This window comes from Tursiops truncatus, chromosome 1 (assembly GCF_011762595.2).
Source record: "Tursiops truncatus isolate mTurTru1 chromosome 1, mTurTru1.mat.Y, whole genome shotgun sequence".
NCBI lineage: Eukaryota > Metazoa > Chordata > Mammalia > Artiodactyla > Delphinidae > Tursiops > Tursiops truncatus.
Window position 1 is genome coordinate 88,677,607 of NC_047034.1, and position 16,870 is coordinate 88,694,476.

At 42.8% G+C, this 16,870-nt stretch overlaps 2 protein-coding genes and 1 pseudogene across 10 annotated transcripts in view; 1 reads left to right on the plus strand and 2 right to left on the minus strand.

The window, feature by feature from the left end:
• EEIG2 (EEIG family member 2) overlaps positions 1 to 16,870 on the minus strand; it is a 150,478-nt gene that overhangs the window by 22,375 nt on the left and 111,233 nt on the right. Inside the window, exon 11 of one of the 6 annotated variants that reach the window (XM_019919550.3) lies at positions 3,871 to 7,624. The exons of 3 other annotated variants lie outside the window; for them this stretch is intronic. In XM_019919550.3, the coding sequence (XP_019775109.2) occupies positions 7,600 to 7,624 (25 nt within the window). In that variant the 3' untranslated portion in view covers positions 3,871 to 7,599. Of the gene's footprint in view, positions 1 to 3,870; positions 7,625 to 10,515; positions 11,035 to 11,809; positions 12,200 to 16,870 lie in introns of those variants that run through there. 2 more of the 6 variants (XM_073810148.1, XM_073810146.1) reach the window with 2 other exon arrangements.
• HENMT1 (HEN methyltransferase 1) lies at positions 1,344 to 11,807 on the plus strand. 4 transcript variants are annotated; one of them, XM_073810159.1, is made up of 8 exons: positions 1,344 to 1,438; positions 2,018 to 2,108; positions 3,829 to 3,957; positions 5,690 to 5,802; positions 7,548 to 7,682; positions 9,681 to 9,860; positions 10,411 to 10,585; positions 11,254 to 11,805. In XM_073810159.1, the coding sequence occupies exons 2-8, from the start codon at positions 2,088 to 2,090 to the stop codon at positions 11,662 to 11,664; spliced, it is 1,164 nt and encodes a 387-aa protein (XP_073666260.1). In that variant the 5' UTR covers positions 1,344 to 1,438; positions 2,018 to 2,087; the 3' UTR covers positions 11,665 to 11,805. The 4 variants fall into 4 exon arrangements, with proteins under 4 accessions (XP_073666260.1, XP_073666281.1, XP_073666276.1 ...); XM_073810180.1 differs by lacking the exon at positions 7,548 to 7,682 and having other exon boundaries at positions 11,254 to 11,807; XM_073810175.1 differs by lacking the exon at positions 3,829 to 3,957 and having other exon boundaries at positions 11,254 to 11,803.
• Positions 12,876 to 16,749, minus strand: LOC101337536 (importin subunit alpha-1 pseudogene; annotated as a pseudogene).

The window sequence follows — 16,870 nt, forward strand, 5'->3', positions numbered from 1 at the left end:
GCTTATGACTGGTTGTCCTTAGGTTTCCATTTCTTAACACTGAGGCATTTGCACACTTTGGTTTTGGTTTGCTTATACAGGCTTTTCAGGGCACAAGAACCACCTCGTCAAATGGCCTCCTTATTTAACTAATTTAAAAATACAAAGAAGTGGAATTAACTTACTAACGTTTGAAGGTCCTATTTACATATTCTGTAATAAGGAATATGCTCCTTCATGTAAGGCTATTGGTTAAAACTTTTGTTTCCTAGGGCCAACAGGAACCTCTCAAACATTGAAGCTTCCCATAAGTTACAAACTTTTTCCTATGAGACTAGATACCTCAACATACCAAAAATAAAAACTTTGCAATATATCTTTGTGATACCCCAAAGGGGTCAGCATTGTGCTTTGCATGTAGTAGGGATTAAGTGTTTGAAAATATATTATTTCTGAATATATTATTTATGGTATGTTAACGGCTTATTAATTCATTAGTAAAACCAGATTGATTCTTTTAAAATAGGACTAAATCCCCCCCACCACAAAAAAAAGACAGCTTCACTTCTCCTCTCCTCATTAAACTCTTCCCTCACGTACAACAAAGAAAGAACTTATTTATGAAGTGTTAATCTGAATCTCTGCAAGGGACAGGGGACCTGATACAGTAACTTTTCTAAGAGATCAGTTACTTGCGTGCCCAGCATGCGGTAGTACGGGCTGAAAGGTCTGAAGGTTTTTCTGAGTTCAGATGTTATTGGCCCAACTTCAGGCAGACCAGGATCCGCTTTAAGGTCCTTGTGGATTGTTCTGGGAATGGGAGCGTTGGCTGATTCGGACACGAGCCGCTATGCGGCTTGCGCTCAGCCTGGCCGCTCCTCTTGCCACCTTCCATTGGCCGGGACTGTTTTCAGCTCTTTGCCGCGCACGGGGAGAGCCACGAATCCAACAGCCGTCAGAGCCGGAGGCCCTGCTCGCGACCGCGGACACCCCGAGCGAGGCACCGCCTCGATCCAACAGTCGCGGCTCCTGGGCGGCTGGGGCGGGTCGCAGCCGCTCGCGAGGAGGGACGTGGCAGGGACCGTGGTCCCCCCGCCAAGGTGAGGATGAACACGTAGAAATGGCTTTGGGGAATGCGCCAACATAGGTCGTTAAGAGACACAAAACCGACGTCTTGGAGCCGGGAGCCTAGAGGAATAGGGATGGTCCCCGGGCTGGGCTCTGGACGCCTCGGGCGGAGTAGTGTGCCCCTCGGCCGAGCCGACGGCGCAGGCGCGGAGACCGCATGTGTGGCGGCGGGCGGGTAATGTCAAGTGGCGAGGCGGCGCGTGCGCAGGCGTCAGGGGCGGGGCCCGGAGTTAAACGCAGGCGACGCTCTGCGGGACCCGCTCTTCTCTGCAGTTTCTGCTGGTGGCCGCCGCGCTCTGCTTGTGCATTTGGAGGTACTTCTTACTCGAAGGTAATAGTTGCATAAATGCCTTAACGCTGGCTCGCTTGAGGAGGGTTTCGGAGTTAGATTTAGAGAATAACTCAAAAGTTAGATTGACATGCCTACTTTTTAGACTGAGTTGTAGTTGATAGAGGTGTGTAATAGAGAACTAAAACTTAAATTCAAGGCCAGTAGTGAATTGGATATATGCTGGAGCACCTTTAGTTTATCACTTGCTTAGGACGCTTTTCTCTTTAAATTTCATTTCGACCATGTGTGAAAGAGTAGTTGAAAGCAATTTGAGTGAGGTTGAGGGCTTTAATGAAATAGTCACAACTGATAAAATTGCTCAGTTTGTATCAAACTAATAGTAAAAGGAAAGAATGGGTGTTATTGCATGTGTTTGGCGTGGCAGAAAGTTACTTGCGTGCCCAGCATGCCCAGCTTCCTGAGCCTCTTTGACATTGTCTGAAACAGAACTTCCTGGATAAATTCTGTGGATTAAATGTAAAGAGAAAGAAGAAAGCTTGCTCTCTTCCTTCTCAATGATCTAGACACCTATACAGTCCAGGCTTCTCTTCTACAAAAACTGGTATATTGTATTTACAGCCTAGTCGTTGCTGATTCCTAGGGATTGAAGGAGACATATTTATTTTTGTCTCAACGAAACTTGAAAACAATGGCAGAAAACAACATAGAGGTAAGGCTTCCTTTCGTGGCCTGCTGTATGACTTGGAAGAGTCATCCTCGCGATGTACTGTGAGGTACAGTCCTCCCTTCGTATTCCCTGGGGTATTGGTTCTAGGACGCCCCGTGCACACCAAAACTCGCGGATGCTCAAGTCCTTTTTACAATATAAAATGGTTATATTACACATGGTTATTGAATACTTGAGATGTGGCTTGAACAGCTGAGGAACGGAACTTCACTTGACTTTAATATTAGTTTTAAAAAATTTCATTATTGGAAAACATTTAATGTTTGGAATAACTTGGGTATGTGAATCTTTTTAAATGTACCTTTTTTTTGAAATTCAAATACAGATCAAGCATTTCTGATTTTATCTTGAAATATTTCAGATATATTGGTTAATATAATTACACCTTCTTAAAAACATTAAAAGTAGGCTATGAGAAGATTGCATATTTCTATTGGACAGCAATGCCCTAGTGCCTTTTGATTTTTTTTTTTTTTTTTTTGCGGTACGCGGGCCTCTCACTGTTGTGGCCTCTCCTGTTGCGGAGCACAGGCTCCGGACGCGCAGGCTCAGCGGCCATGGCTCACGGGCCTAGCCGCTCCGCGGCATGTGGGATCTTCCCGGACCGGGGCACGAACCCGTGTCCCCTGCATCGGCAGGCGGACTCTCAACCACTGCGCCACCAGGGAAGCCCCCTACTGCCTTTTGGACTGTATTCCTTTATAAGACTATTATTTAGGAACAGCAGTAACAGCAGTTATGGGTTAATCATGACATTATTTTCTACTGGGGTCATGTCAAGGAAATTTTGACATTTGTAAAAGGCTCTGAATAAGACTATTAAAAAGGAAAACTGCTTAGGACTATTGCAATAAGAGCACTGCAGTAGGGGAGAGGGGTGGGGCCCAAATCCATGCAATAGATGGGGGTGGGGGGGTGGGGGGATTTATAGCGTATGAGCAGAGTGAGGGAATCAGTGGATGGAAAAGAGAGGAGAACCCCATCAAGGGTATGGGGTTCTTGCTAAACCTACTTGATAGGCTTCTGAAGGTGGGCCAGCTTGATCATACATCGAGGGCAGGGGATGAGGTGTTTGATCAGATACAGATTGGGCAGATATCAAGTGGGGGTGACTTAGCAGGATTCCTGCTAAAACTGGGCCAGGCCACCCAAAGATAGGATAGGGTCCAGGTAGGTGTAGTCAAAAGAGGGCCCATGATTCACTTGCTGTACAGCAGACACTAACACAACATTGTAAAACAAGTCTACTCCAATAAAAATTAATTAAAAAAAAAAAGGCGGCTCAGTCTGACTTCAGTTTGGTTAAGGAGAATCTTTGTCAGTTATAAACAGCTTCTAGCCTCCTGCCGACCTGGACCCCAGGCTTTGGCAGTTCACTCCACTAAAAGTCCCGTGTGGCTAGGAGACTTACAATTGTTTTATTAAGTGCATTCATAAGTAATTTTCTCTTCAGCCGACTCTAGGCTATAGGGAGAATTAGAGCCAGATAATCACTTAAAAGACATGAGAGGAGGCTTAAATGAAATGAAGTGTGGAGGAAGCACAGTGCCACCTGATCTTAGGACTCGAGATGATTTAAGGGCCTATGTATTCTTTGAAGTGGTTGGGGGACATAAAACGTTCTTCTTATTTAATTCCTTAAGTCATGCATGATTAGAACACTTCCCCCTCTCCCCCTTTTATTTTGTTTGTAAACTTTCAGTGCAATAGTGTGGTTGATGGTAATGTTGAAGAAGTCCCCAACAAGAAGATAATTAAGTTTAATCCTCCATTATACAAACAGCGTTACCAATTCGTTAAAAAATTAGTGGAGCAACATCAACCCAAGAAGGTAGGTATTTCTCTTTCCAAACATTTGTTTATAATGCCTTATGTAATGCTTTGTCAAATAAAAAAATCTTAGTAAGGACTTAGCAAGTAAGCAGAGACTATACAAAAAGACTTTTGCAAGGAGGGAAAGGGTTGCATAGGAAGAGCATCTGTCTTAATGAGCAAAAAGGATTTTTCTTTTATAGAAAGGAGGATGAGCGGAAGTGGGATAAAAGGGTGGTATGATTGGATAGTGGAATGTGTGAACCCTGAAACCAGCCTATTTTCTGGGAGGGATCCTTAGCTGAATACAGTCCAATGTTCAGGGGCCTGGAGGGAGGAGAATTTTGGGACAAGTAGTCAAGGTAGTCACTCAAGGCAAAGAATGGGAACACTAGGCAGCATCTGTGAGTGTGGGGGAATATGGTACCTTCTGAAAGCCCTTTCTGGAAATACAAAACATAGGTGGATACCTTTAACCTGTTTACCAGGTGCACAGAGCTCCAGTAAAATTCAACATTGCCAGTTTCAGATGTGAAGAAAATCTTGACATTTTACCATTGGATGTGATCTTTATGTGTTCCACGTTTCTAGAGCATTTAGTCCGAACATCAAGCAGACTAGTCTTGTGGACATAGGTCCTGTGGTTCTTTTTAATTAGGTAATAATGGTGGGGGAAAGGCAAGGAGCCCTTGGCATTTATTCGCTTTCCCTTTGTGGCAAAGGTTCATGATCAGTGCTGGCACTGGATTTTGTCTGGGTAACACCTCCCTTCTGTGTCAGTGTTTGGATTTCATAGGACCAAGGGAGCTGGCTAGGCCCAGTGAATATCTGAAGTCTATAGGGTCAGTTACAGGCTAAAGGATGACAGACTTCTTAAGGAAAATGGTGGTTTCTCTCATGAGTTTTGTAAAGTTAAACTCTACAAACTTCTTTTTGCTATGTAGTTTGTAGGTAGTGATGGGGCTCATGTATCCTTAGTATAGTTTCAGTTCAATTCCTGCTTGGAAGAAAATTGGGTATACTGTTTAAAAATTAGTACAGTTCATTGCTTCCTGTGATTTGCTTTCTGAAACTAGATTTTCGTTTTTCAATTCTGTGTTCCCATTCTTCCACCATCCCATAAATGTGCCTGCCTCAAAGAGGAAAATTACTGAATAACCATGGGTGCAACTTAGATTGCACATCTTTTTGGGTGTGGGTACTTTTAAGCGTCTGTCATGAGTTATCTTCATTTGCCGTTTTCACCTAAAGTGGAGTTCAGAAATATAGGTAACTTACCTGTGGTTAATGAAGACTGTTGTGTGATGAAGAAAACAGATTTAATAAAAATCTTTAAGAATGTGTGAATATATATTAAGGGGATTAGATTAACAAGATCAAGCTATATCCTGGTATATTTGGTGAGCATCCTTTTCTAAATCTTGTTGAAGCTTCTCAGAGACACAGATTCCTCTTAGCACACTTGCCTGTCATGTGTGCTCTCCCTGTGCCAGGCCCCTAGGATATACCTTGATACTTGAGTTAGTTTATTGTCCAGACACTCTAGTAGGTCATGGGAAGTTAACAGGCCTTATTTTTTTCCCCCCAGGTTTACAATGTTTCTGGTTAATTTTCTTTTTGTTTATTTTTTCTACCAAAAAGATACTGTATAATTCTTTTGATACCCACTCCTTCTAGAAAAAAAAACATGCTTGATCATATGTGACTTCTGGCTATAATGTCTTTGAAATAACATTCTTTCTTATCTACAGGTTGCAGACTTGGGGTGTGGTGATGTATGCCTCCTAATGATATTAAAATACCAAAAGTGCATTGAAGAGCTTGTTGGAGTGGATATCAATGAAGGGAGACTTAAATGGAATGGGTAATACTGAGTTTCTAAAATAATTATGCATTAGTCTAAAACTAGTGGCACTTTTTAAAAAAATTAATTCTTATTGGAGTATAGTTGCTTTACGATGTTGTAAAACTAGTGGCACTATTAATTATAGTTAGATGAAGTAGGTTTTTTTTTTAATTAAAAAAAATATTTTTTATGGCCAGGCAGCTTGTGGGATCTTAGTTCTGTGACCAGGGATTGAACCTGGGCCCTCAGCAGTGAAAGCGCAGAGTCCTAACCACTGGATCGCCAGGGAATTCCCAGATAAAGTGGTGTTTTTTTGAACTTATTTTTTTATACAGCAGGTTCTTATCTATTTTATACATATTATTGTATATATGTCAATCCCAATCTCCCAATTCATCACACCACCACGACCCCCCTGCCACTTTCCCCGCCTTGGTGTCCATAACGTTTCTTCTCTACACTCAGATGAAGTGTTTTTTATACAAGTTCTTTATAACTTGTTTAAAAGGAGGCACTATGAGAGCCCCAGGCTCACCAAATAATGCCTTTACCACGACAGTGATTTGCCTGTATGTTGTGAATAATACCTAGAAGTTTTGCTTCTACCTATGTAGAAAGTATAGCTTCAATTCAGTAATTATAGCAATCAAAGCATTGCAAATTCAATTTCAAACAGCAAAGTCTAATGCTGAACACCAAGATAACTTATAGCAGCGGATTTAAATTGCCACAACACTGGGGTAGAAGCCCGAGGCCTCCTTCAGTTTGAATGAGTCTCACTCATATATGACTTCCACAGATTGTTTTAAGAATGTTTTTCTTCTAAAGAACAAAAAATTGAAAATCACTGATCCAAAGTGAGGTGAGAGAACCAAAAGTATTAATAATGAGAGGAATATCAAATATTAAAAATCTTATTCTCATTGGCCATTCAATGCCCTATGAGATAATTCAAAAAGAGTCATGTACCACAATGTTCATTGCAGCACTATTTACAATAGCCAGGACATGGAAGCAACCTAAATGTCCATCGACAGATGAATGGATAAAAAAGATGTGGCACATATATGCAATGGATTATTACTCAAGCCACAAAAAGAAACGAAATTGAGTTATTTGTAGTGAAGAGGATGGACCTAGAGTCTGTCATACAGAGTGAAGTAAGTCAGAAGAGAAAAACAAATACTGTATGCTAACGCATATATATGGAATCTAAAAAAAAAAAAAAAAGGTACTGATGAACCTAGTGGCAGGGCAGGAATAAAGGCACAGACATAGAAAATGGACTTGAGGACAAAGGGGGCTGGGGGGGAAGGGGAAGCTGGGGCAAAGTGAGAGTAGCATTGACATATACACACTACCAATTGTAAAACAGATAGCTAGTGGGAAGCAGCCGCATAGCACAGGGAGATCAGCTCAGGAGGGGTGGGATAGAGAGGGTGGGATAGGGAGGGAGGGAGGGAGGGAGGGGATATGGGGATATATGTATATGTATAGCTGATTCACTTTGTTGTACAACAGAAACTAACACAACATCGTGAAGCAATTATACTCCAATAAAGATGTATTAAAAAAATGCCCTATGAGAGAGGAAGTGACCCTATGACCTTGTGCTTAATACAGCAAGTCATGGAAACAGGCCATGTCAGACTTACCAATGTAAGCAGATCATTTATCAGAGGATCAGAGTTTCTGTAGCTGGTAAGATATTCCAAATAGATCATGTGTGTTCAAATGTTCCTTCTGCAATAATGCTTCTGCAGGTCTAGGCTGTCCCCATGCATGGGGGATCATCTGGATCCTCGAGAGCTGGATTTAGTTATTACCTTGTATCACGGTTCTGTTTTGGAGAAAGACTGTCGTTTGCTTGGATTTGATTTGGTAGCATGTATTGAATTGTAAGTATTAAACTGATTCTTACTGTATACATTCATTTGAAAAATTGGAATGAATTAGTCTCAGTAATTTAGTGTCCTAAATATTTGTCATAATCTGAGTTATTTGTAAATAAAATTGCTTGTCAGCTGGGATTGGCTTTTTACTGGCCCTTTTCAACTTTTTGTTTGGAAATGATTTCAAGTTTATAGGTAAGATGCAAAATGTATAAAGCACTAGGAACACCCATATCCTTTATCCTGATTCACAGATTAACATTTTCTTTATTTTATCTTGTGTATATGTGCTCTCCTGCTGTCTCCCTCTCCCTCCACACATTTTTTTTTTCTGAACCATTTAAGGTTCAGAAAATGGGTAGGTTTTACCCAAGTTTTACCAAAGGGTAGGTTTTACGCTTTGCCCTTAATAAATTCAGTATTAAATAACCAATTCCTGTTTTTTTCTTTTCTTTTTTGGCCACGCCTCGGGGCTTGCGGTATCTTGGTTCCCCGACCCTGGATTGAACCCCGTGAAAGCTCTGAGTCCTAACCGCTGGACCACCAGGGAATTCCCCAGTTCCTTTTATTTATTTTTACTTTTAAAATTTATTTATTTACTTATGGCTGTGTTGGGTCTTTGCTGTTGTGCGCGGGCTTTCTCTAGTTGCGGCGAGCGGGGGCTACTCTTCGTTGTGGTACGGTGGCTTCTCTTGTCGTGGAGCACGGGCTCTAGGCACGCGGGCTCAGTAGTTGTGGCTCGCGGGCTCTAGAGCGCAGGCTCAGTAGTTGGGGCGCACGGGCTTAGTTGCTCCGTGGCATGTGGGATCTTCCCGGACCAGGGCTCGAACCCATGTCCCCTGCACTGGCAGGCGGATTCTTAACCCCTGTGCCACCAGGGAAGCCCTTCCCTTTATTTTTAATAAGAATATTTTTCATTTTTGGCTTTTAATGATTAGACTCAGGCTATGCATTCCTGGAACACAGTAGAGCACTGAAGATGTTATTTGGATCCTCGGGCCATTCCATCTGGAGGCACCAATATCCGTTTGTCCTTGGGGAGGTTAATTTTGATCTTCCCTGTCAAGGTGTGGTTGCTTAGCTGTACAATTACTACTCCCCCTCATCCCCCTCACCTCTGACAACTGATAAGCAGTCTGGAGACTGTAGACCATACACATATCTTGTCACTCATCCATATTTCCCCCCGCAAATTTCCCTACATTATATGGTGGCAAATGGTTTTTGCAATTTCAGCACTTCTCTATATTTACTAGTCAGTAGCCCTCCCACCTCACTTAATTATCATCAGTATGAACTCATGAATTTCTATTTTTTTAAATGGTTTGTAACTTACTATATTTTGTTGCTCAGATCTTCCCAAGATTGGTCAGTGGGGGTCCCTTCAGGCTGGCTCCTGTGTCCTTGTGATATGTCTGTCCCTTTTTGAGCACTTTATTTCTGGCGTAGCAAGATGTACCAGGCTGGTTGTCTACTTTTCCTTCCCAGTCTGCCATTTCTGGTTCCTTTTAATGGGAAATGGTATTCAGAAACCAAGATGTCTCTTAATGACCTTTTAATAGTAGTTAAGGGTCTTATTCTGGGGTCAGTTTACCTGGTATTGTGTTCAGATTTCCAGTTTTTAGTAATGTGTCCTCTAGAGCAGAGTGTTTTCCTTTTGTATTTCCTGTTGTCTGGCACGTAGTAGGTGCCTAATGTTTGAAATTACTTATGGAGAACATTAGAGCATTCGTTGAAGAGCCAAGGAGCAATGATACGTGTCATCGCGTGCAGCCTGGGTCTGAGTTTCCTTTTTAAGGCTGAATATTCCATTGTATGTATCACAGTTTGCTTATCCATTCATCCGTTTACAGCCACCTTTTGGCTATTGTGAATAATGCTGAACCATATTTCTCTTATCTGGTCTGAGAGGTCCATGGTTAGAAGTTGTTTTGCTACATCAATTAGGAAACTACTTGCAAGTGAAGCTAGGTTTACTCATATCTTTCTCACTTACCACTTTAGAATAGAACATTTTGATTCAGAAGATCTGGCGAAGTTTCCTGAAGTCGTATTTGGGTACATGTCTCCAGCCATGATTGTCATCAGCACACCGAACTCTGATTTCAATTCCCTGTTTCCATCTGCAGTCTTCAGAGATTCAGATCACAAATTTGAGTGGAGTAGAATGCAGTTTCAGACCTGGTAAGTTCTTAAGTGTTTTTGTTTTTTTGTGACTGTGCTGGAGTTTTAAACCCTATGAAGTATATCTTATTATCTACAATTTATTTCCTATTTTCTTCCCAAAGTGCAACTTAGCATATAATCATTAAGAAACCACCACATTTGGGCGTTATTTTGTCTGTCAGGTCCCACAGGCAGGCACGTGTGGAAAGGGTGTGTGGGCAGCAGGTACCTTTCACGTGAAGGTATCAGGAGTTACCTCCCAGGAGCATGACAGATGGTCATGTTCTGGCATAATTGCAAACCCAAATAGGAGTTGGGATTATAGCCCTTCTGGTTTCCTTGTCCATCCCTGCATACTGCTCCATATTCTGGTGGTTACTGGGAAACTGACACTGTCATTGCCTTAACGCTCTTAACGGAAATAAGCAAACCCCGTGATATGGCATTAGGTGGTGTTGGAGGAACTGCAGCTTGTTTTTTGTCTTGTAATTTTCATGTCCTATTCTACTGGAAATGGTTGTTTAACAATAGTTTGGAAAAATGATTTTTCTCTTTGTTTTGACTTTAGGGCTTTAGACGTGGCCAATCACTACAGTTACTCTGTGGAGTTTACTGGTGTGGGAGAACCACCAGCAGGAGCTGAGGATGTTGGATGTTGTACCCAGATAGGGGTCTTCCGGAAAATAGCAAAGGCACCTGAATCTGCTGTTTTGGAGCACCATGGCGAACATGTTTATGAAGTTGTGAGTATTCTTTGTGGCTCTGAGAGCAAGTTCATTTATTGGGATGGTGAAATGAGTCCCTACTATAGAGAAGTGTAAATGACCTTTTTTGAGGAGAATCCCGTGCCCCACAGTGTCTCCAAGCATGTTACAGAGAATGATCTGCTGTTGTCTTAGAAATACTTCCAGGCTGTTTGCTCCAGCAAACCACCCTCCCACTTTTGTAATCTGTTAGGATTAGCAGTTTCTGGTTTTGGGAGGTATGTATGATGAAGAATATGGTGGGGCTTCCCTGGTGGCGCAGTGGTTGAGAGTCTGCCTGCTAGCAGGGGACACGGGTTTGTGCCCCGGTCCGGGAAGATCCCACATGCCGTAGAGCGGTTGGGCCCGTGAGCCATGGCCGCTGAGCCTGCGCGTCCGGAGCCTGTGCTCCGCAACGGGAGAGGCCACAACGGTGGGAGGCCTGCGTACTGCAAAAAAAAAAAAAAAAAAAAAAAAAAAGAATATGGTGAAGAGTGTCTATGTCAATAGTTCTGGACTCCCATTATAATTGTAGCATTCACAAAGGGTAGGGTTTGACATGTACATATGCTTAATCTGTACATAGTTAATTCTAATGTGGTAACAGGTTACTAGTGGTTTTGAAAATTTTCTTCTATTCCCAGTCTTTTGCATTTTTTTCTCTTCAGATTTATACGACCTCATACCCGAGTTTACAGCAAATGGATTACTGTAGACGTGTAGTGACTTATCTAGTGTACCGAGAGGTGAACAGAATGAAACGGAGATATCAAGTGAGTCTGAGACAGCATGAATTGGAACCTGAGTCTGCAGACACTGGCAACCCAACAAGAAAATTCATCTCAGACCCTCCAGTTCCAGTACTCACAGAGGCAGACAAAGCCATGGAGATGATTCCCCAACCCTTCTGTATTGGAGATAAGTTTTACGTACCCCTGGAGAGAATCATTGCTTATCCCAGGCTGGGGCACATATGTGGTAATGTAGAGAAGCTGAGAGAGTTTCTTGCTGATGTAGTAGAACTGAACTGCGATGGTTCTGCAGTGAAGGTTGACTTGCATGATTGTGGTGACTACTGAGCCTTCTTTATTTCCTGACATTCAGGGTCTTAGCAATAATTGGGCTCATTTAGAATTTAAACTTTGTGCAGCCATAATTCAGGTAACTTTTAATTTAAAAATCACCTAACTTTCTTTTTCTTGTGTGTTGAATGTGACATTAAAGAGTTTTTAAAGAAAACTGAATTATCTAATAGTGTTTAAAATCTTTTCCTAGGGGTAGAGTAACTTTAAAACTTCTACCTACTCTGGGCTAAATTCTAACCTGTAATACTTAGCCTAAAACACATACAAAACAGGAATGCAGGTATTTGAAAGGAACAAAACTTCATAATTAAAACATTGCCTGTGTTTTTTTTTTTTTTACGGTACGTGGGCCTCTCACTGTTGTAGCCTCTCCCGTTGTGGAGCACAGGCTCCGGACGCACAGGTGCAGCGGCCATGGCTCACGGGCCCAGCCGCTCTGCGGCATGTGGGATCCTCCCAGACTGGGGCACGAACCCGTGTCCCCTGCATCGGCAGGCAGATTCTTAACCACTGCACCACCAGGGAAGTCCTGGAAGAAATGTTTTACATAATTTAAAAATCTTTTCATTGATGGAATTTAAAGCAAACTTTGCACCGCACAGCTTGAGGGATCTTAGTTCCCTGACCAGGGACTGAACCCGAGCCCTTGGCAGTGACAGTGGGGAGTCCTAACCAGTGGACCACCAGGGAATTCCCTAAACGTTGTAGACTTTAAACTTTTTCCTTAATGCCTGCCATTGGGAACACCACTGAGAACTTCCTGACTCTCAAATTCACTGCTTTTCTTAGAGAGTCCACCATTCCTCATAGAATTCCAGTGGATAAAATATCTATTCGGATATCAATTATTTCACTTATATGGTATTATACATTTTGATGCAGCTTTATCATTAGTAATATATTTTATAAATTCACTTCCAACTATTTGTACTCCATTCTTTTTAATGATTACATCTGCTTCTTTTTTTTTTTTTTTTTAGCGGTACGTGGGCCTCTCACTGTTGTGGCCTCTCCCGTTGTGGAGCACAGGCTCCGGACGCACAGGCTCAGCAGCCATGGCTCACGGGCCCAGCCGCTCCGTGGCACGTGGGATTTTCCCGGACTGGGGCACGAACTTGTGTCCCCTGCATCGGCAGGCGGACTCTCAACTACTGCGCCACCAGGGAAGCCCACATCTGCTTCTTTTTTTGAAGTAAAGAAAAGGGTGGAATTTAATCTTTATTTACAGGGCACTGCAAGATATGAAATTACACATAGAAATAAGAAACCCGTTGAGAGGAGAAGCTTCATACAGTATGTACAGTTTAGAACTGTTCAAGTATAGTTTCTTTGTAAAAAGTGCTACAATAACAAACCATGTATAAAAAGAGTTCTTAGTAGAGAAACAGTAAGACAAACTTCTACCAAACACAGTACACAACAAACAACTTAATGCCTCAGGTGTACAGTCTAAAAGTTGAAGGTCCCAGCAGTGCCATCCTGAACTTGGAACATAAACCCTTCAGAGGTAGTTGCTGGCACAACATTTTGGTCTACCTCTTCCTCCACAGAGAAATACGTCTCAATCAAGTTTAATGAAGCTTTGTACACAGACTCATTTTCATGGTTTTGTAGAGCTTCAATTTTGTCCAAACCTCCACATTCTTCAATCATTATACTAAGTTTCTCAGTTTCACCTAGTTTCTCAGCAGCCTGAAAGATATTTGAAATGGCATCCAGAGTAACCAGAATAATTTTGGTGTCTTTCGCAGTTAGGAGGTTCATCAACGGCTCTATTACGCCACAATGAACAAGGTATACGATCTGCTCAACTGTTCCGCCACGTGTATAGTTTGGTCACAGCCCATATAGCTTCCTTCTGTGCCTTAAAGTCTGCCTTAGAGAGAACGCCAACAAGGAACGGGACTAATCTATGATGTACAGCTTGTTTTATTTGGTCCTGGCGGCCAGCCATGATGTTTGACATTGTCCACGTAGCTTCCTTCTGAGTATTTGTTTTGGAGTTTGTTCGCAGGCTGGGAAAGATGGCAAGTGCTCCTGCATCTGTTACAACTTGAGCCTGTTCATCTGTCCCAGTGACGATATTGTCTATGGCTCTGCGCGGGAGTCACGATTGGCAATTCTGTAGCTCCTAAAAGCTTCAGAAGTTGGGGTACAACCCCGGTTTTCACAACCATTTCAATCTGTTCATTTGGACCATCGGTAAGGTAGGAAACAGACCAGCAGGTATCAGCTAAAACTTCTGGATCATCGTGATGCAGGAGACGAACTAAAGTAGGAAGAACTTGCTCAACAGCGTCTAAGGGGGGTGGTGCAGGATTCTTGTTAGGAAGAAGATTTGAAAGTGTCCAGGTGAGATTACGTAAGTAACCATGTGCTAAAGATGACAAATCAGGAACCTCCAGGAGTGCCAACAGCGGGTCAACTGCACCATACTTGATAACCAAGTCTCAGAAAACCAAGCCATCACCTACAATGTTTCCTAGAGCCCACAGAGCTTGTTCACTGATGTGAGCGTGGGGAGATGCCAACAGAGAAATGAATGCTGGGATAGCACCTCCATCTACCACAGCCTTGGTCTGTTCTGATGTCCCGGAAGCAATGTTAGTGAGGGCCCAAGAAGATTCAAACTGAATGGGACTACAGTCAGTTCTGCCCAAGCAGGACACAAATTTTGGAATCAAACCCGCCCGGTTTATGTTGTCTATGGGGGGCTGTTTTTTCCTAGAAAGCAGTTTCCTAGCAGCTTGAGTAGCTTGGAGCTGGCTTTCCAAGTTGTTGCTACTTATGCCTTTGACAGTGTCATCAACAGATCAATTTACAGTGCCCTGGTTGTTGTGGTTTTCCTGCAGTGGAGAAGCAGCATCATCTGGAAAAGAGCTGACATTTCTCCTTTTCAGCATCTGATCACCCTTCTTAGCTTTCCTGAGCCCCACATTAACTTCTATTCGGCGCTGCCTCATTTCTGTACTGTCTTTCCCCTTGTTCTTGAATCTGTTAAGGCGGGCGGCTGGTGAATTAGCATTCTCATTGGTGGACATGGTTATGAGACAAAGGGAGAAAGCTACACAGCCAGTTCAAGCTTCCACAAGAGGCAGCTCTGCTGCCCTCAAAACATCCACCACGGTCAGCCCTACATCTCCTTTTTAATAAACGGTAATAGTAATTCAAGTTCATGCTAAAAACCCAGACTGCTCATAAGGATGTAAAGAAGAAATTAAATCTCCCTCAACAGTTTGCCCCCAACCCTTCCATTTCACTTCCTAGAAAGGTATTAAAGGTTTCTCGTTCCCAGTTAAGTACAAGTAAATTCCAATTTTGCAAGAACTAGTGGCCTTTTGGGGGGCAGGCTGTTGCATTTTTTTGGAAAACCACCTGAATGGGCCACAGTTTTGTAACTACAAAGGCCTTACGAATAGCGAACTTGGCTCCAAGGAGTTAAAGTGCACTGTATGACGATGAAAAATGTGGTTCTGTAAGGGGGAAGAGTTTTAGCTGCAGATTTTTGTGGGAAAATTACCACCACTGGCACCACCATGGCCCACCCACCAGAGCAGGTTGAAATTTGTGTTGCCAGGTATTAGGTGGAACTTCCCTCCCCCTTGTTCTGAGTAAGATTTGCCTGTAATTCCTATTTCCACGGTCTGGGCAATTCCAAAACCCCTTTAAGAATTTCTGAGAAGCTCACAGGACTTCGCTGGTGGCGCAGTGGTTAAGAATCCGCCTGCCAGTGCAGGGGACACGGGTTTGAGCCCTGGTCCGGGAAGATCCCACATGCCGTGGAGCAGCTAAACCCGTGTGCCACAACTACGGAGCCTGTGCTCTAGAGCCCATGACACACAACTATTGAGCCTGCGTGCTGCAACTACTGAAACCCATGTGCCCAGAGCCTGTGCTCTGCAATGAGAAGCCACCACAACGAGGAGCCTGTGCACCACAATGAAGAAAGCCCGAAGACCCAACACAGCCAAAAATAAATAAATATAAAAAAAGAATTTCTGAGAAGCTCACAGCACTCCTTCTGGTGCAATTGCCACACAACTGAGATGTGAAATCCCTTCAGTGTCTCCACAAGACTCACAGAGCACTTCTACACAGCACCAGTCTCCACATCCTTCCCTTAGCTTCTCACCTCCCCACCCTCTCTTGCCTTTCTAACCCTCCTGTCTACAGCATACCCAGCAGTTCAGCTCTCTTTAAAGTATTGCTCTCAAGCCCCTGGGGCTCATTTCTGTCAGGAAATTATTCCAAATGAAATTAACGCCCTCAGCTAGAGTTTAGGTGCCAACAAAATCACCTCATTACAGCTGGTACTGTGGAGACTAAGCTGAGCAGCTGTAGACTGGAGGTCAGGGACTAAGCACTGCCACCAGTGCCACGGTGGAATCTTGATTATATGTTCATGGAAGATGCAGGTGTTAACTATGGTCACCATGATTTATCATTGAATACGGTGCACATCTTTGGGGATATCCTGAAATAGGGAACATTTAAGAGTATTGGTGAGATCTAGCAAGCCAGCTTGTAGGAGCTGGAAGTCAAGTTGGTACAGTAAATGTTAATTTCACCTCTTTTGTGACTAGTTTTTGAAGCCAGGGGAAGGCTAGTTATACACCTGTCTTTTGAAAGTTAACTGTCAAGGGCCTCTGCCCATTTATCTGTTGGTTTCTAAGTTCCTGTCAAACTGTATGTACTCTGTGCCAGCATGGCTGCAGTTATTGGTACCTACTCCATTTCATCCTGTATGCTGTGACCCTACCTGGAACTAGTCAAATTAAACTCTGGTCATTCTATTCTTACCTGGAAACACTGCATTGCTCCCTACTTTCACACCTCATCCTTGACTCAGATACTTTGCTTTCATTGAATAGGCTGTGTTTTCCCATTGCTATGTCTTTGTCCAGCCCTGCCCCTCTGTCTGGAATCCCTTTATCATGCTGATCACCCAGTCTCTTCTAGGAGGAATCATCATATCACTGAACTTACAGCATCTTTCATTAATCCCATACTAAAAACAATTTTGCCTTATTTAAGCAAAGTATGCAATGCTTTAAAATCTTTTTAAGTATTTCAAATTTTTAAAATTTAGTACTGAAAAAATATAAAATATGTTTTTCCTTTAGTCTTAATTCCAAAGAATATAGGCGAAAGAAGAGCCAGACACAGGATCATGTGGGAGAGGTAGATTTGAACTGAATCA

Excerpts from the sequence above, each read along its gene's own strand:
- HENMT1 (XM_073810159.1), top strand. The coding sequence starts at position 2,088 with ATGGCAGAAAACAACATAGAG. Across the intron at positions 3,958-5,689 it reads AGCAACATCAACCCAAGAAG|GTTGCAGACTTGGGGTGTGG; the intron begins GTAGGTATTTCT and ends TCTTATCTACAG. Across the intron at positions 5,803-7,547 it reads GGGAGACTTAAATGGAATGG|GTCTAGGCTGTCCCCATGCA; the intron begins GTAATACTGAGT and ends ATGCTTCTGCAG.